This window comes from Propithecus coquereli, unplaced genomic scaffold (assembly GCF_000956105.1).
Source record: "Propithecus coquereli isolate 6110/MARCELLA unplaced genomic scaffold, Pcoq_1.0 Scaffold1, whole genome shotgun sequence".
In the NCBI taxonomy this organism is placed as follows: Eukaryota; Metazoa; Chordata; class Mammalia; order Primates; family Indriidae; genus Propithecus; species Propithecus coquereli.
The window spans coordinates 12,844,222-12,864,630 of record NW_012133857.1 but is presented as its reverse complement, the minus strand read 5'-3'; the positions used below and the strand labels follow the sequence as shown (position 1 = coordinate 12,864,630).

The 20,409-nt window shown below is 40.0% G+C and overlaps 1 protein-coding gene across 3 annotated transcripts in view; it reads right to left on the bottom strand.

The window, feature by feature from the left end:
* The window catches only part of RBM6 (RNA binding motif protein 6), an 86,502-nt gene that overhangs the window by 51,030 nt on the left and 15,063 nt on the right, over positions 1-20,409 (bottom strand). For 2 of the 3 annotated variants that reach the window (XM_012660247.1, XM_012660167.1), the window contains one exon: positions 6,162-6,235. The exons of the other annotated variant lie outside the window; for it this stretch is intronic. In XM_012660247.1, coding sequence (XP_012515701.1) covers positions 6,162-6,235 — 74 coding nt within the window. The remainder of the gene's footprint in view (positions 1-6,161; positions 6,236-20,409) is intronic. 3 annotated transcript variants of the gene reach the window in all.

Genomic DNA, 20,409 nt, shown 5'->3' with positions numbered 1-20,409 from the left:
ATTTTTAGTTGTCCAATTAATTTCTTTCTATTTTTAGTAGAGACGGGGTCTTGCTCTTGCTCAGGCTGGTTTTGAACTCCTGAGTTCAAACAATCTGCCCACCTCGGCCTCCCAGAGAGCTAGGATTACAGGCATGAGCCACCGTGCCCGACCAAAATACAATTTTTTTAAAAAAAAGAAAGAAAAAGTCATTACAAGACAACTTAAGCAAAAGGAAGGTAAAGTATCACCTAAAGCTGGAAAATTTAATGCCAGCAAAGGATGGTTTAATAATTTTAGAAAGAGGTTTGGCTTAATAAATGCCAGAGCAATCTTTTATAAGGGCATTTTAGTGAATATTTGGCCAAATAGGAACAAGCAACAAACACAACACCAGCAAATCTGAGAAAATAAAATGCTAATTCCTGCAAACCAAATGCCAACAGTCTGAGAGAGCTAGTACACTCAAAAGTGGGCAACCACTGAAAGAGAGTGATACTTTAACACAATGCTTCTTACTCCCCTCCCCAAGTCTCAGTGCAACAGCACATGCAACGAAAGGAGATGATATTCACCCTCAGTACCCAGGGACTTGGACAACAAAGAAAGCCAAGCACACACAACACTGCTAGAAATACATTTCCCAGTAGGGATGGAATGAAAGGCTCTGCCTCACAGTGTTCACTGGCTGCCCCCTTCTCCTAGACAGAGATGGTAATGGGGAAGACTAACAAACTCATACTTTCATACCTGTCAGAAATTACTTCCCCACACAGACAGCTGCTGGCTAAGTCATGCCCTATGAGTCCCCCTGGCCACAATGCTCAGTACTGCTGCAGAGCGTCCTGTTTTTGACACCTTCAGGAAGCCACTGGGAAAGGGCTAAAGGGACCTTGGTTATCATCCTGAGCAAGTTCACTAAGGCACACATAACTCACAATATTTGACAAAGCAGGATGGTAGAAGCCTCCTTTATTCCCACCCCCTAGACCTACAAGTATCATTCAGTGATAAAAGACATTTTACATCAAGAGGTAGAACAGCAAAGAGTTACAAAAAACTCAACCCAAAGCATTTCACAAAACCTCCTGAGAAGCATACACACACATGCAGGCTCTATACTAAGACGTGCCCGGCAGATCCTTGTGACTCAGAATCTGTACCAATTTGATCTGTAAGTAAAACATGGAGGAAAGGATAATGCATGAATAGACAGATGCTTCATCTTCCATAAATATTATACTTTATTCACTCTGAGGAGTCAGGACTTCTTCCCTCGCATTCTTATGTCTTTCCCAAGATTCTTAACTAATGTGCCATAAGGAGCTTAATCCATTTCCTTAAAGAATTAGTTTTAATAAACTCTAGATATAAAAATAAATTTATTTCCTAGAATTATGATGGGAAATCACTTGATATGTGGAGAAGAGAGAAGAGAGAGAAGGAAGCACATGATCACCTAATTTCAAATGCTTACCAAGTGCCCGCTACTATGCTAAATGTTCTACAGACATTATTCGCCAAGAGTCACTACTCAAATGCAATGTCACTCCTCAAGAAACTTTCCTAACCACCCCATCTAAAATCGCCCCCATCATGCATTCTCTCAATACCCCTCTTCATTTTCTGTACAGCACTTAGCACTATCAGATATTGCATTATTTTTAATTTGTCTACTTGTTTATACTGTCTTCTCCCATTAAAATAAACTCACATAGTTGGTCTTATTCACTGTAGCATCCTTAGCACGCAGAAAGGTACCTGGCATTGGCAAGTGACACTGATGCACACACACAAAACAGAAAGGTGTCTGGCTGTCCCTGGCACATAGCTGGTACTCATGAATGAACGATCCCATTTAGTCCATAGAAGGGCTCCATGAGATACTGGGAACAGAGGGAACTGAGGCTGAGGGAGGTTAAGAAACTTACCAACGGAAACCCAGCTAGGAAGTAACATCTGACTCCAGAACCTGAACTCCTCTTTTCTATGTTATAGTACCTAAGTACAAAAATTTCCCTGGCGATCTGATTCTCAAAATTGTTCCCATCAAAATGATTTGGACACACCCTGAATTGTGGTAAAGAATGCCGATTTGAAGGCCAGGGACGGTGGCTCACATCTGTAATCCTAGCACTCTGGGAGGCCGAGGCGGGCGGACTGTTTCAGCTCAGGAGTTCGAAACCAGCCTGAGCAAGAGCAAGATCCCGTCTCTACTAAAAATAGAAAGAAATTAATCGGACAATTAAAAATATATAGAAAAAATTAGCTGGGCATGGTGGCGCATGCTTGTAGTCCCAGCTACTCGGGAGGCTGAGGCAGAAGGATTGCTTGAGCCCAGGAGTTTGAGGTTGCTGTGAGCTAGGCTGACGCCATGGCACTCACTCTAGCCCGGGCAAAAGAGTGAGACTCTGTTTCAAAAAAACAAACAAACAAACAAACAAGAATGCCGATTTGATCATGAAGTTTATGTGGTTCAGCAAAAGAAGATTCTGTTGTGTGGCAGTGTCAGCAGTCTATCCTATGACTAGTGGAAGAATAAAAATCTAGGAAATGGAGTTGACTGAATAAGGATATGGAAGATGTCTTATTAAGGAATAAGTCCAGTGAATACTTCAAAATGAGATGAGACAAAAATTTGGAATTTGAGATAACACCCTATAGGATCCATGAATACCATATAATCTGTCTTTCTTTTTATTTTTATTTTTTAAAGACAGGGTCTCGCTGTATTGCCCAGGCTAGAATGCAGTGGCTATTCATAGGCACGATTCCATTGCTGATCAGCACAGGAGTTCTGATCTGCTCCATTTCTGGCCTGGACCAGTTCAACCCTCCTTAGGCAACCTGGTGGTCCCCCACTCCTGGGAGGTCACCATACTGATGCCAAACTTAGTACAGACATCCAATCAGCATAACACACTATAGTCCAGAACTCCTGGGCCCAAGCAATTCTCCTGCCTCAGCCTCCCAAGTAGCTGGAACTATAAGCACAAGTCATCATGTCCAGCTCTGTCTCTTTTCTAAGTGTGAGATTATAAGGTCCTGTAAGGTAGAGGCTATTTCTTAATTGCATTTGTGAACACAGCAACACATGGTACCCTGTGCATAAGGATGACTACCTGTCAAAACACTATCTCACACCTGGAAGAATACTGGCCCTACTTCTGCTTTATTCTAGTGTCCTATTCACTGGACAAGGGTCATTCATCAGGGATCTGAAATCCCTAAGAGTTTTCAAAGAATAGCTAGAGGAGAGATGTCAAGCCACCTCTCAATGCCATTTGTGTAAATGACCATTTCTCCAGATGTCACTCCAATAGAAAATCTGCCTAAGGATAAGCCTTGTTTTTAAAGAAGGCTGCCCTAGTTCTAACTGACACTATTCTTTTAGGGGGCTGGATACCTTAGACAGGATTTTTTTGTTGGGATACAAGGAAGAGGTAGTTAAGAGACGTTGGTGTTTTAAAGATCAAAGATTAAATAGTTCTGAGGCTGGGCATGGTGGATCATGCCTGTAATTCTACCACTCTGGGAGGCCCAGGCGTGAAGACTGATTGAGCTTGAGTTTGAGTGAGCCTGAGCAAGAGTGAGATCTCGTCTCTACTAAAAACAGGAAAATTAGCTGGTCGTCATGGAAAACGCCTGTAGTCACAGTTACTCAGGAGGCTGAAGCAGGAGGATTGTTTCAGCCCAGGAGTTTAAGGCTGCAGTGAGCTACGATGATATCAGTGCACTCACTGATGTCAGGGCAACAGAGTAAGACTTCGTCTCAAAAAAAAAAAAAAAAAAACCACATTATTAAATAGCTCTGATAAAAAGCAACACCACTCATCACTCCAGGAGAAACACATAATTGGAAGAATGGTTCAAAGGAGATGGCATATGCCATGGTTCCCCCATTTATATTTCCACTATTCACAGTATTTAGTACAGTGGCAATGGACTTAATGACTATTCACCAATAAGAACAAGTTGCTTTTCTCAAATTTGGACAGATTGTCAGAATGAAATCAACCATAAGCATATAGATTGGAAGCTTTATTCTACTCTCCAAAATTGGCAGGTAGCACAGTTTCTGACACATAATTAGCACAGTTGTCCCTTAACATCCACAGTGGATGGGTCCCAGGACCCCCAAGGGTATGAAAATCCAAGGATGCTCAAGTACCATATATAAAATGGCACAGTATTTGCATATGACCTACATACATCCTCCTAAGTACTTTAAATCATCTCTAGATTATTTATAACACCAAATACAATGTAAATGCTATATAAATAGTTGTTAAGTGTACTGTTTGTATTATTTTCTATTATTGTATTGTTTTTCCCACCCCACTTACAGATGGGGTCCTGCTACATTGCCCAGGCTTGACTCAAACTTCTGGGCTCAAACAATCCTCCTGCCTCAGCCTCCCAAGTAGCTGGGACTATAGGCATGAACCACCATGTCCAGCTTATACTGTTATTTTTTTATTGTTTTTTTCCCCAAATAATTTCAATTAGCAGTTGGCTGAATTCGCAGATTCAGAACCTATGGATACAGAGGGCCGACTATACATATTTCTTAAATGTCTGACTCAGTAATAAACACTGAACAGTCAATGAGAACTCTATTATAAAGTCAAGGGGATATGATCCTAATCCAGTCGCTCTCTGAGGATCTGACAGTTCTTTTATTTTTTAAATTTTATTCATTTTTTTAAGACATCAGACATATTAGAATGACAATTCTTTTTCTTAAGACAGAGTCTCACTCTGTTGCCTGGGCTAGAGTGCCATGGCATCAGCCTAGATCACAGCAACCTCAAACTCCTGGGCTCACGCGATCCTTCTGCCTCAGCCTCTTGAGTAGCTGGGACTACAGGCATGTGCCACAATGCCGGGCTAATTTTTTCTATTTATTTTTAGTTGTCCAGCTAACTTCTTTCTATATTTTTAGTAGAGACGGGGGTCTGGCTCTTGCTCAGGCTGGTCTTGAACTCCTGAGCTCAAACGATCCACCCGCCTCAGCCTCCCAGAGAGCTAGGATTAGAGGCGTGAGCCACCGCGCCTGGCCTAGAATGACAGTTCTTAATGCTACTAACAAGAGGTAAGGATATATCAAAAGTTTTCTCTAATTAGTGCTTGACTCCAAAGCATTTAGAGTATGGCCTCTCCATAATCGTAAGGAGAGAACATGGCCAAAGAAGGGAAAAGTAAGTGTAATGAGCCATGCTGAGTGGAACAAAGCTGATGGAAGGGCTAGAAAAGAGGAAGAGTTCTCACGTATTAACTATTTTTCTCTGGCAGAGCCTTCTTTTAAGATTCTGGGCTCACTGTATTTCACACTCTTAAGTATAAGCAGGGGGTACATAAAAATCAAGCTATATCCCTAAACTTATTTTTCCCATTTTACCATGGAGGAACTAAGACAACTCAAAGAAAACTACTTTCCCCAAGGAAACACCATAACAAAAAAGATTCTACCAATTTAGTAAATCCTCCCAAAACTACAAGGTAGGGTTCAATTAAAGACACAGATGACAATTCTAGGTGGCAAACTGAATAACTCCAGATGGTTCAAACATAAGGTAAGTACAGATTCAGATTCACCAGCTCTGACTATATGCAGCCAAGAAATTGAGTATGCAATTCCAATTGGCAAAGAACAACGATGAATGCAATAGATACAAACAATCCACTCCTCTCTCTTCCCTAATGACCCTCTTTCAAAAGTAGTCTGTGTAGTCAGGACCTGAGTGCTACAGGAGTCACCAACAGTGGTCTTCACCCTAGGTCTGGATGTAACTATTGACTTAGAATTCTTGTGCCTGGCAGATCGTTGGGATCACAAACAATCAAGGATCATTTCATGGCATCAGGATCCCCATCTCAGTCACACTCCAAAAGGAAGCACTCCAGACCTGTCTTTCTTCCCCCCATCCACTGTCTTTAGAATTTAGTCAGAATGCAACTGGGCTCCAGTTTTTAAAATACACTCTGTGCCCATTAATTCTTTTAGAAAGTTTCCCAGCCTTTTTAGAAGTTTTTCCTCACAACCTTGAATTGGTTGGAACGTGGTCTGTTCCTAAGATAGACTTCTTGTACCTTTCCAAAGTGAAATCATTTGAAACCTTCCCTCCCATACATAAAAAAATATATCCTTCCAGCATCATTTGACCGAAGTATAAAGCAACCTGGTTGGCCTCCATGCATCCGATGGCATCTTCCAAGAGTGAAAACTCCACGCAGACATAGCCATAGTCGTAACCTGGGGACAGCATTTAAATACAGACGGGAGCGGTGTTAGTGCCTTGCAAACACAAAAGACACACTTAAATCCCCTGTTTCTGAACCCCTTAAACAAAAGCCCTCCCAACTAGGCCCTCCCTCCCCTATACTAGGCATAACTGCTAGCCTAAACAGGAAAAAGTACTGAAGGAAAGTCTGGATGTTTCTGGACTTTGAGATTCACTCCAAGTGGCTTTTTCTATTAACCAAGAAGATCCTTTGCCCTCTTTAGCACTGGTGATCTGGTGAGGGTGCCCCAGAATTGGGTAATCCCACAGAAGGTTCATCTGGGGACCCGAAACATTTTAACCACAGGCTGAATCTTCTGGAAAAACAAAGTCAACGAGAACAAGAAAGTATCTGAAAAAAAAGGAATCCCAATAGAAGGAAAAGCAATTATCCCAAGGCTATGCTAATAGTCACCGCTTTTTAAGCAGAAACCACCTTCAAAGACAGAAGTGCTGACAGATTGAGGCAACTATTCTGTTTGGATACCACAGGAAGCTTCTGGTTGGCAGGGGACAGACCAATTCAGGTCTCCTCTTTTTTTTCTTGTTTCAACTCAAGTCATAAACCAGCTAAAATCTTTATAAAAGGAAGAAGGTGTAAAAGCATAAATAAGTAGGAATAGCTGGGTCCAAAATTATGCTTGTGCACAAAGACTGGCAGTGGGGCAGGCTGGCGGAAAGACAGCAGTTGTTAGCAATCAGTACATGTTTAAGACTTGTATATACCATTAGAGTTATAAAACACCCATCACCTTACTCCTGAGCAAGTGTCATTTGCAGCACAAGCCTGAAGCTCTCATGACCCATGGAAAGTCATGGGATTTACAGGCTGCTGAACTCTAATATTAACCCATCCTATTATTTCCCTGATACTGCCACCATGTGACTACACTTGTCAATGCAATGCTCCACAAGTGGTTTCCATGCTTCCTCCACTGCCTCACAGGATAAAGAAGCTCATCTCTAGAAGTGACGCTGTGCATATGGAACAGCAAGAAAAAGATCTGATTTGTTCAGATGAGAAATAAAACTCAAGAAAGAAAACAACACAAAACCTATGATAATTTTGAGCACAAAGTATATATTAATGTAACAATAGGAAACTGGTATCGTCACCGAATCAAGGTATCAAAGGTCAAAAAAATTAGAGCAATATAAAAGTGTAACTGTAAAAACACACCAAATTTGGTAAAATGAGTTGGATTCCTTATCACATGGAATGAATGGCCTAAAATGTTTATTATGACATAGTAAGCTTTGATTTTAGACTTGTTAAATACTCCAAGTTCACTATGAAATGTTACAATGGTATAGGTGGATCCTTGCTTTGAGTTTTAGAAAATGATCAGAAAGAAGAAGCAAAAGCTACTACAAATAGCATCACCTTAGGTTGAGAAAGCACCTTAGGCTCATTTTCTATCATAATTTCACAGCTTTGACCAATATGGATTAAAACTAACCCCTCCAAACTCTGTTTAAACTTACCACAAAATCAGTCTCCTCTGCTTAGTAACTCTTTGAAGAAATAAATGTACTATAGAGAAACAGTGTACATATTTGTACATATCCTATTAACGATGGAAATTATTTTGTTCCTTAATTCCTTTCCAGTGGACTTTTTGATCAAACTCAGCAAATACCTGGTACATAAAACAGTCTGCATTTTGTAAAGGGCTCTGAATATTCTTGAGAAACAATATAGAATAGCGGAAGGAACTAATATACCTATTAGCACAAAATATCTATCGCAAACACTCAAATGCATGTCCACAATTAGAAAGAATTAGCCATGGAACAAGCAGATGTACTCTCGAGTGTGCTGATTACCTCTACAGAACATCTCAAAGGAGTGTCCAGGTGTGTGGAAAGCAACCCTCTCCAAAGCTGCCAAGATGAAAAACATGGGGAACTAACATCAAATTGGCAAAGCCCTAAGTTTCTTTTCTGTGCTTAAAGAAGTAACCTCTAGAGGAGCACACAATCTATGGACAGAGAAAGAGAGAAGATTCATGACAACATTCATACTTTACTAAAGGACAAATAGACAATGATACTAAAGTTACCAGGAAGGAAAAGATACAGTCAATAGGAGACATTATGAGCATCTAATAGTATCTCTATACATCAACCCTGCAATACTATATGTTGAGACAATGTATTTCAGATTTAACATAATATTCACAAGCCCAACAGTCAATTTCTTCTTACTAACACTTTAAAAAAATGTTTTTTAAAGTACCCAATCTTAGGCTGGGCGCAGTGATTCACACCTGTAATCCTAGCACTCTGGGAGGCTGAGGCGGGAGGATCGCTTTAGCTCAGGAGTTTGAGACCAGTCTGAGCAAGAGCGAGACCCATCTCTACTAAAAATAGAAAAAATTAGCCAGGCATTGTGGTGCACACCTGTAGTCCCAGCTACCCAGGAGGCTGAGCCAGGAGGATCGCTTGAGTCCAGGAGTTTGAGGTTACAGTGACCTATGATCATGCCACTGCACTCTAGCCTGGGCAACAGAGTGAGACACTGTCTCCAAAGAAAATAAAAAATAAAAAGTAAATTTAAAAAACAAATAAAAAGTTCCCAATCTTGAATCCAGGCATTTTGTTTGTTCAAGACTCACACTTATACCATAAAGAATTTCAGCAATTGCCAAAATAGACAATGATACTAAGTAGTATTTACATAGAACTTATTGGTTGGTATAAGGCTCTATTCTAAACACTTCATATACACTGATTTAATCCTCACAAGACCACCTTATGAGATAAATTTTTTTTCTTATTTTTTTCTCTTATAAACTGAGCCAGTTTATATGAGGTAAATATTATCAACCTCATTTTGCCCATGAGGAAATAAGCAAAGAGAGGATAAATAATTTGCTCAAATTAACAAAGTAAGTACCAATACTGAGCTTTAAACCCAGGCAGTCCACATTTAAATCGATGTTGTTAACCACTACTCTGTATAGCCTCTCACCCTTTAATAAGATCATACACTGATTTGAATAATCTGAATTCCAAACTCTACAGAGCCCTGTCACAGAAAGGGTCCACATTCCTGAGCACATCTAAACCCTTGTTAAGAAATATAATAATAAGCCTAGCTAAGAAATACTGAAATTAGCAGTACAACAGTTACTCTTATTTTAAAATATCTATAGCAGAACCATCATGAGTAGGCCTGAGTATACAAATTAGAAAGCATTCACTCTCAGGAACTGACTATACTGGCTCCGCAATTCTTTTGAAAAAGACAAAAACTATAAAGTCTTGTTGTAAATGATGGCTATAAAAAATTATACAGCAATATGGAAAAATGTTTGATATAGTATATTTTAAAAGCTTTAAAAATGAATGTATGCTTATAGAGAATTACGTAAAATGTGTACAGAAAAGAGAACTAGAATTAAATACGGTGAAATTGCATCTAACTCAGAGGTTAGAGACAAAAGTCAGCTTGTGAGATAAAAACAAGGCACTGTCAAAATCATACTTGAACACCCCAAGGTGAAGAACAACATACCATCTTTCAATATAGGTTAAGTCCAACATTGCCAGTTTTTCCTCCAGCATTGCAACAGATCACTTTTCCTTTTGTTGACACCAGATGAAGAGGTTGGCTTGCACTTAAGGGCCATAAGGTGTGAAAAATATATTGCTTTAAATAACAGTATCACAGCCGGCACAGTGAATGCTCACTCAGAGAAACTTGGAAAGGGAGACCAACAGAAGCCATAGCCAAGTCTCATCCTCATCTCCCATGCTCACTCCGTGAGAGGGAAAATAGGATATGGGATGTGAGGAGGGGGGATAGCGTTCAAATAAGCATAGGTGAATATACAAAAATCTGCAAATGCATGTGATGCAACACAACTGTATACCAAAATGATTACAGTGGTTGCATTGCTATAGAAGGATAATCAGGGATTTTATTTCCTAAATGTAATTTTATAATTCACAGAAAAGACACAGAAGATATTCCATCCAGAGACCTAAATATTCTGAAACCAACCAACCAAACTTGCATTCAGAATTGTTAGGAACCATTTGGAATCAAGATGGTAAGCTCAGTGTTAACAGTCCCAAGGGCAGGCTTTTACCGAAGACAGTAATAAAAGGTCTATTTTTTTCTTTCTTTCTTTCTTTTTTGAGACAGTCTCACTCTGTCACCCCGACTAGGGTGCAGTGGCATCATTGTAGCTTACAGCAACCTCAAAACTCCTGGGCTCAAGCAATCCTCCTGCCTCAGCCACCACTACAGGTGTGCACCACGATGCCCAGCTAATTTTTCTATTTTTTGTAGAGAGAGGTCTCGCTCTTACTAAGGCTGGTCTCAAACTCCTGACCTCAAGCAATCCTCCCACCCTGGCCTCCCAGAATGCTAGGATTACAGGCGTGAGCCACCACACCAGGCAGGGGGAGGGGGAGGATCATGATTTTAAAGGATGTAGGTTGGGAGGAGATGGGCTTTATTTTACTGGTATCTTTAAGAGAAAAGAAAACACAGCTTTTAATCTCTAAACAAGGAATATTATTTCTGTGTGAGAACAAAGCATTATGAATATAAAAAGCACCATGAAAAATCTTAATAGAGATCCAAGAGGGCTTAGTTCTATAGGTCCTGTTTTCCTAATTCTATTTCATTGGGAATATAGGTTTTAGGTTTTTAGAAGTAAAATATGCAAAAACCAAAACAGAATTGATCCGGGTATCTGAATTCCTGTCAGTGGGAATAACACAACATAAGGAAGCCTGTGTGTAAGATTTCCAACAGATACACTGCTCTGTTAAAACCTCAAGTGAATATGCACCTGGCAACTCTCATTATGAAAATTAGTAAAATATCTGATTTATATGTCAAACTACCATCTGGGAAGAATGGAATTGGTCCACATGAAATCCATCAGTTTGACATCTTATAAACACTTTCAATTCTCTTGCCCTCAGCTATACATATAAGGATTGCTGGTTTACAATAAAATAGATGAAACAAGGAAGATATACACTGATGATTACTTGCTAAATTTTTGAAAACTTCAGGATTCTATTTTATTTAATTCTCCATCTGAGCCAACTGGTTATTTAAAGAAAAAATTATGTTTGGTTTTTGTTTTTAAAGTCCAAAATTAACCCCAGGGTCACTTCATCCTGATGATGGTTCTCTGGGCCCAGGATAACATTTGTTAGGAAACTCACCCTTATTCAATTTATTTCAATTCCACTGGCAGTAATGATGTTATGTGAGCACAATGGAGGACAGTGTCCTTGTACCTGAGACAGTTTAATCTAATGGAAGAGTCAAGACAAGTACAAATAAGCATAGACTACCTTGAGACGCTATGTAAGTCAAAAGGGGAGTAATTAGTCTTCAAAGAGCCAGTGATCTCTTTCAATTTTTGTTCACTTAAAAAAAAAAACAAAACCCTGCAGAGCAACCATCAGGAGTAAGAGAAGAACTGCTGTAGATCTGCTTTTCCCCAGGCAAGAACACTTCAGCCTGGCAGGAAAGATGGTGCAGTCATGGCAGAAGGATAAGCTAGGAGAAGAGCAGCATCAATGCTGCAGCAAACTGCCCACACAGAGGTGATACTAAAACAACAGAGGTCCTAGGTTAGGGAATGGGGTCTTCTTTTTATTTCTCTATCCCCAACACTAGCATAATACCTAGCACACAACACTGCTCAATCAATGCCATATCAATTATAATGAGCATCATATCATCACTGGTGCAACACATAAGGAAAGTAACTTCTACAGTTCTGTACATACGCAGAAGCTACACCACGTAATCTCAGTCAAGTCACATCTCTCTTGGGCCTGGGTTATCCCACATGCAAAGGAGTCATGATGGTAACACTCCTTTGCAGGGTGGTTTCAGGGATGCAATGAAATAATGTATTTCAGCACCTCTGTGCCTCTATTATGAAGCACTCTATTTGAAAGCACTGTCAGGAACCAACAATAAGACAGCTGCCTCTGTGTTAATTGCTTCTCAAATATTTGCCAATATTAACATTTTTGCAGCTGAAAGGCTAACTTGACTGATTTCTAGTATATATTGAGAATATATCTGCTTCCCCTCATAGGTTACAAAGCTATTTTCATTTTGACTAGGAAGAAAAATATCACCCATATACATTTTTTCCCCACTGCCTCAGCCCTGGTACAAAGGGTAACTCAACACAGTTCTAAAAGGCTCTAGGAACATTCCACAAAGATAGTTTCTGAGCTGGAAGTTGCTCAGAACAAGAGCAAATCACATTGGCCCAGCCCACTTCCTATTTCCGAAGTGAACCAGCATCCAGAGAAGGATAAGATAACTGGCATGATGTAAGACTCGAAACTTGATCAGATCATGAGCCAAGGTACACAAGGCTAATACTGCAGAGATGGGTATAGCAACCCCACTGGGCCACTTATGCCCTGTAACAGATAACCAATGCCCACCTAAAGGCACTAGATACGAGCCGAATCCAGCTTTGGGGTCCCCATCTTCGGTATCATAAAAAGACATTCGGTCTTTGTCCCAGGTACCTGGCACAGAGCTCCTAAAACTCTTGGAATTTCCTAAGTGATAAGGAGTGCCTTTCATTCTAATAAGACAACTCTTGGCAGGCCCCTAGATAGCTTCAGGATGAGGGCTGGATGCCAGAAAGACCAAGCCTTGATCATAAGTTTAGAATTTTCAGCACTACCCCTCATCCTCTGGGGAATGGAGAAGGACTTGAGCCAATCACCCATGGGTGATGATTTAATCAGTTATGCCTGCGTAATGGGGCCTCCATAAAAGCCTCTATACAACAGGGCTCAGAGAGCTTCCACGTTGTTAAACACATCCACATGCTGGGAAGGTATCACAGCCCAACTCCACAGAATAGAGGCTCCTACACTCAGGATCCTTCTGGATTTTGCCCTATGTAAACTTCCTCATCTGGCTGATTTGTATGCTTTATAATAAACTGATAATCATAAGTGTTGCCCTGAGTTTTATGAGCTGTTCTAGCAAATTACTGAACCTGAAGGGGGAGATTACAGGAACCTCCAACTTTGTAGACAAATCAGACAGAAGTGTAGATAATCTTGGGACCCAATACTTGCAAATGGTGTCTGAAGTAAGGGCAGTCTTGTGGAACCAAGCCCTTAAACCTGTGGAGTCTGAGGCTAACTCTGAGGCTAATAGTTAGTTGTCAGAACTGAATTGAATTGTAAGACACCCAGTTGTTGTCAGAATTGATTGGTGTCAAGAGGGAAAAAGAAAAACAAAACTTTTACCATCTCTCTGCCTATGAGACACAGGCTTTCCACTAACATCATTCCTGAACATGTTCACACATCCACTTCTCAATTTACCTGCAGTTTGTTTTCCCTCCACTTTATACCGAAGTCAACTGTAAACACCAGTAAAACCAGCTGACTTACTGACAGCACTTGTCCTCCAGGTAGCCATTTAAAATACAGGCCTATTCTTGGCTAAGGCTTCCCCCCAAAAAGATCTATTTCATCAGATACATATGTACATTTGCCAATTATGTTCACTGTCTGATAAACAAGGTGAGCACTTTTTAGGGTTCCATATTAACTCAGATGCTAAACAGAAAATTTTTAATTTTCTACAAAATATAGCGTTTTAATTACAATCATGTGCCATATAACAACATTTCAGTCAACAATGAACCACATGCACATATGACAGTGGTTCCAACAGATTATAATGGAGGTGAAAAATTCCTATCACCTAGTGACAGCATAGCTGTCATGATGTTATAGCACAATGCATTATCTTTTCTGTTTAGATATGCTCAGATACACAAATACTTAAAATTGTGTCACAACTGCCTACAGTATTCAGTATAGTAAACATGCTGTACAGGCTTGTAGCCTAGGAGCAATAGACTGTACCACATAGCCTAGGTGTGCCACAGACCATGCCATCTAGGTTTGTGTACATATGCTCAATGATGTCTGCATGATGACAAGATTACATCATGATCCATTTCTCCAAATGTATCCCCATCACTAAGTGATACATGACTATATTTATGATGATACAAATGACAGAATAGAAAACTCTACTCCCTCTACACAATACCTACCAATGCATAGTTTTAGAAATTAAAATCAAGTCTGTTAACACCTTTTTAGGGAAAATTTCTTGGAAGGTTCTACTTACTCAATGTTTTATTTCTGATGACTGCACACACATGTTAACTCATACTCTGGAGTTGAAGTAACTTATCCCTATACGTACACAGATACTGTTTAACGACCCATTCACATATATTCTACATAGCTTTCAGGAATTTCTGTAGCATGGAGTACAACATAAGACACCTGACTAACATTTTATTCTTTGATTTACAGACAAGCAAAAGCAGGAAAGTGTTTGCTCGTGGCATAAATCCATCTGATAGGTCACTAGGAAAAATCTAATCAAGCTCATGCCACGCTATGATTTTCCTACCCTGTCACTATCATTCAGGGACATTTGATTGATTTTTTTCAAATGACATCTAGTCATCTTCTCTCAACAGAGTCCATAGCCCACTACCTAGTTCTTGTACCAGGGAATTTCCTAACATGTATTTGATAATTATGATAACCAACATTCACTTTTTTTTTTTTTTTTTAAAGACATGGGTCTTGTTAAGTTGTCTAGACTGGACTTGAACTCCTGGACTCAATCCTCCCATCTTAGCCTCCCAAGTAGCTGGAACTACAGGCACGTGCCACTGAACCCAGCAAATATTCACCTTCAATAAACTCAAAGGGAATACTTAGTTTTGTTTTACTTGGATTTTCCTGCTCCTTCTATCCCTAAAGCAATCGAAGGAGCCATAAAAGATGTCGAGCAAGTCAAGGAATATCTCTTTTCTCTTTCCAGGCCAAATACACTTTAAAAAAACAGTGGTTAAAAAAAAAAGGAATAGGCCCCACAACCAAGAGAACAGGGAATCCCACAGCAAAACTAACATTCAACAAAATCAGAACTACATTCTACAAATGAAATATTACCACTATTTCCCCATGTTGGTTACTAAGGTACATTGAAATGGCTGGGAAATTAGTTTTTATATCACTCTAAACATCTCAAAGTGCTCTTGATCATTTAAAAAGTTCTCTTTGATAAAGCAGCCCTCTTTGAGAAACAAAAAATGACAGGAAAACTTCCCCAACACTAAGCCTAAAACAATCAAGACCTTCTAAGGTCTCCCAGAGTCTACTGTGTACAAAATGCCTCCTCTATGAATTTACAAGTTCTTACAATCCAACTACATTTTAACATTGAAAACATTATTTTTAAACAATATGGGCTGGGCGCGGTGGCTCACGCCTGTAATCCTAGCACTCTGGGAGGCTGAGGCGAGAGGACTGCTTGAGCTCAGAGTTCGAGACCAGCCTGAGCAAGAGTGAGACCCCGTCTCTACTATAAATAGAAAGAAATTCGCCAAACAACTAAAAATAGAAAAAATCAGCCGGGCGTGATGGCACATGCCTGTAGTCCCAGCTATCCGGGAGGCTGAGGCAGGAGGATCACCTGAGCCCAGGAGTTTGAGGTTGCTGTGAGCTAGGCTGACGTCACAGCACTCTAGCCCGGGCAACAGAGTGAGACTCTGTCTCAAAAAATAAGTAAATAAATAAATAAATAAAATATATATGCATTGCAGCCTGAGAAAAGTGAGGCCCCGTCTCTACAAAAAATAGAAAAAATTAGCCAGGCATGGTGGTGCTAACCTGTACTCTCAGCTACTCAGGAGGCTGAGGCAGGAGGATCGCTTGAGCCCAGGAGTTTGAGGTTGCAGTGAGCTATGATGATGCCACTACGTTCTAGCCCAGGCAATAGAGCAAGACCCTGTCCCAAAAACAAAAACAAAACAAAAAAATATGTGTCTGTGTGTGTGTGCGCGTGCGCACACATGCATTCCAAAAGAGGTACAATGAGCCTTGTTTCAGAGAACACACAAAAAAGCTAGGTCCCTAGCATCCCTATGCTTTTTTCTCTACTTCTTTCCTATTTCCTATAACACCCCCTGAAAACCATTGATTCCTTTTATTTTACCTCTCTGACAATCAGGGCACATCACAAACAAGTATTTATTAATCTCTCTGACCAATGATGGCCTTTAAGCATTCATTTAGGTTTTCTTCTTTTAATTCTATTGGCTCCAAACATCCTATTCTTGTCATCCTCTAGTAACTTTAGGATTAGAAATGACCAAACGCTTTACATCAACAGTAATCCAGAGTAGTAAATTCTTCAGACTTTCAGTCAGAAAGAATTCATGATGTGTAAGAAATCCCAGATCCTTTACACAAACTGAATTATAAGATATAGGGGACTGTTCAGAAGAAAAATACAGAACACTCATCCCAGATATCCATTTTCCATAAAAACTGAAGCCCCCATTACATTGTTTGTGTTTACCAACATATCTTCAGGACCTTAGAGCCATTCAGATATTAGTTGGATGAATGAATCAATAAACAAACAATAGCACTGTCTAATAGTTGTAACAGTAAAGCCATATACTAATCAGAATGGCACATATTTGGTGGGTAACATCAAAGAATGAATCAACTTTTTTAAGGTTACAGAGTACTATTTTATTTTAAAATGATGAAAATACAACATTTTCTATGCATAGCATAATGAACTGAACTGAGACTAGGAACAATCAAGTATGAACTCTATCAGGGGGATGTAAGTACCAATCAGTAGGCTATTAACATCTATGCTAAAACTCTGAATATACTCTTCACTTATGAAAATGCTTTTATGAAATCAATCTTTATGTGACTTGCATAATTCACATACTATAAGGCTAGGTGCAGTAGTTCACGCCTATTATCCTAGCACTTTCAGAGGCTGAGGCAGGAGGATCACTTGAGGCCAGGAGTTTGAGACCAGCCTGAACAACACAGTGAGACCTTGTGTCTTCAAACTTTTTTTTAAAAAATTAGCTGGGCTTGGTGGCATGAGTCTGTAGTCCTAGCTACTCAGGTGGCTGAGGCAGGAGGATCACTTGAGCCCAGGAGTTTGACATTGCAGCAAGCTATGATGACTCTACTGCACTCTAGCCTAGGCAACGGAGCAAGATCCTGTCTCATAAATAAATAAATAAATAATTTACACACTATATAGTTCACCCTTTTCAAGTGTACAGTTCAGCAGTATATTCACAAAGTAGTCACTATCACCACTATCTGGTTCCATCCATATTTACATCAGACAGAAGACCTAAATGATAACCTAAGCAAGAAACATGGAAGCAGGTAAAATTACTTTTAAATTTACATTCTGAAGGTAGAGAATGTAAGCTAGGAAGGGTGAGCACAAGTCAGATGTTCTGGTGCAAGGGAAAGGTTAAAGGAAGAAGCCAATGTATTTTAAAATCCTGTGAATAGTTTTTGTAAATACCCTTTATATGTTGCCTATTTAAGGTAACTTAAATAAATGACTTCCCCTACCTGGACTGAAGTTGATAGTCAAGCAGACCCCTGCACTATACAGGCTGATTAACAAGCCCTTGTCTTCTTGCTACTCCAGCAGAGGAAACTATTCAGTGAATTCTTCGAACCACCAAAAGGCACAGGAAGTCCCATACAGCTTTATAAAACCCAGAAGACTCAGCCAAGGCCACCGGAGGATTTGACAAAAGAGACAAGTGCAGACTACAGAAGCCAGGAACAATTCTACCCAGAGAAGGGTGAGAAATCCAGCAAGGGAGTAGAACCGACAGAGTGCTGTAAACAGAGTTCAAACCCTTCCCAAATCTTAGAGAGGCAAAATCCATCTGAGCTAAATGGTTCTGAGCAAGAGGATATAATCTGCCTGTGTCTCAAAACTGATATTCTAAGTGGCTCCTCCCTGTAATCCCAGTGCCTTGGGAGGCAGAAGTGGAAGGATCACTTGAGGTCGAGGTTGCAATGACCTGTGATTGTGTAACCGCACTCTAGTCTGGATAACAGAGGGAGACCCTCTCAAAAATACATATTTTTTTTTTTCTAGAAGATGCAAAATCTGGAAACTTCTTTAATCGGTGTCTTCCTGGCTTTATCAACTGCCAAGAATTCTGTACTCAGGGCCATGTTCACCTCAACAGCAAGGCTGACTACACAATTTCCGCCTTGAAAATTGTTTTAAATAATGTTGTTGGATCATCTTTCATAGCGATCATGAGCATTTTGGCAGTTAGCTGAACTTGGTCATTTTCTCCCAGGAAAAACTATTACATTTAATGAGATTCCTTGCCGTATTTCTGCAAGATCAACAACTCATCCCAAAACATTTCCCTCATATTTAACCAGAGCCTGAGCCCTGTTGGAACCTATTGCTAACTATGCTCCTTAGAGATAGTACCACATTCTCTGCTCAAGGGAGACTGTGGTGCAGCCCCAAATACAGACTTCAAGGAGGCTAACCCATGGGTCTTACATTTAATCTGGGAAAAGACAGAAAGAAAAACACAAACCCCCAAATTTAATATGTTCCTGCTTCCTATCATCACTCTACCACCTACTCTAAGAACCCCAATTACTCCTATATGGTACAAAAATGTTAAAGACCTCTGGGAGAGAAGAAATTGTCTTCCACTGGGGGCCAAAAGACTTCATGAATTTAAACATGTCCTTTATGCCCTCAAAAAGGCAAACAAAGTAATAAGAAATAGGACACTATCTTAAGACACTCCATCCAAGGCTGCTATAATAAAACAAATTATTCCCTGCAACTTTGGGAATAACACTCAAATCAAATGTATGATACATCTCAAATCCTACTCAGAAAACACTCTACCCTCTTAAAATAGACTATAATTTATGAATATTAGTAGAAAAACAGATTAAAGCATCTGCTCAACATTGTCATGCTATCCTCTCAGAAGAGCTATCTCTTCTATCTCTAGATGTTATGTATGGTTTAGGTAGAGACCTCCAAGGCTACAAAGTCTACCAACCAAAACCCACCAATCTGGTGGTTCTCATTTACGAATAAAGTGATGCCTTGGGTTGTGAAGATGTCCCATTCTCAGATCTACAATCAGATTCTGTACCCAGAAATCTCAAGGAAAGTTAGCATACAGAGAGCCCAATAAAAAAGATAATATTAAAACTTCCCTACCAGGGCTACAAACTACCACTAGCCATCCTTGCTAATTTAAGGGGTTTCAACAAAGAAGCTCAAACTGAAGAATGAGTTAGTTTCCAGGACAGAAAGTGAGTTATATCTTATGTGTCGGGAAAGCTAACTACCAAAATGAAAAAAGCTGTTAAGTTAAACCCCTTAAATCCTAAAGTCTTGCTTTCCAAAATAATACCAAGATTCCAGTTTAAAATCAGCAGCAAACCCTGAAAAGTGACTAGTCCCAACCAAACCCTGAAAAGATACTTATACTTTCTTAAGCCACTCTTTCCTTCACTAGCTGACAGAACTAAACCTCAAACTTCCCTTACATATGAAACCTTAGCATCACATTGCTCCCCCAGTCTTTAGGGACCTCAAGCTATCCCTCCTCCACGAGTCCAATGAGCCCCTATTTTGCAGCAAGCACCATATCACCCAACAAGGTTCAAAATACATCACAACCAAAGACTACTTGCTCATTTCTCTTCTCAAGGTACTTAGCCAAGTTTTCCATTCCCAGGATCTACAGCAAGGTAATCTCTCACATGAGAGGTAATCCCTTAAAATGAAGGTGTCACAAAACACTCAAACTTTCTATAAGAATTTTATACTCAAAGTCTTTGGGGTAGAACATTTAAAAAATGAAAATATATAACCAAATCTCAAGTCATTCCAAAAATTAATAAAATTAACCCTAGTTCCAGGACCTCTCTACAGACTCACTGATCTCTCCAGCATCAAATCATGGAATTCTTCCCTAGGCCAGGCAAAGGGTCCATTCACTACCTCCAGAAGACTACCCCAGCCTTTAAAAGTGCCTCTTGGGCTGGGCGTGGTGCCTCACACCTGTAATCCTAGCACTCTAGGAGGCCGAGGCGGGTGGATCGCTCAAGTTCAGGAGTTCGAGAATAGCCTGAGCAAGAGCGAGACCCCGTCTCTACTAAAAAATAGAAAGAAATGATTTGGACAACTAAAAATATATAGAAAAAATTAGCCGGGCATGGTGGCACATGCCTGTAGTCCCAGCTA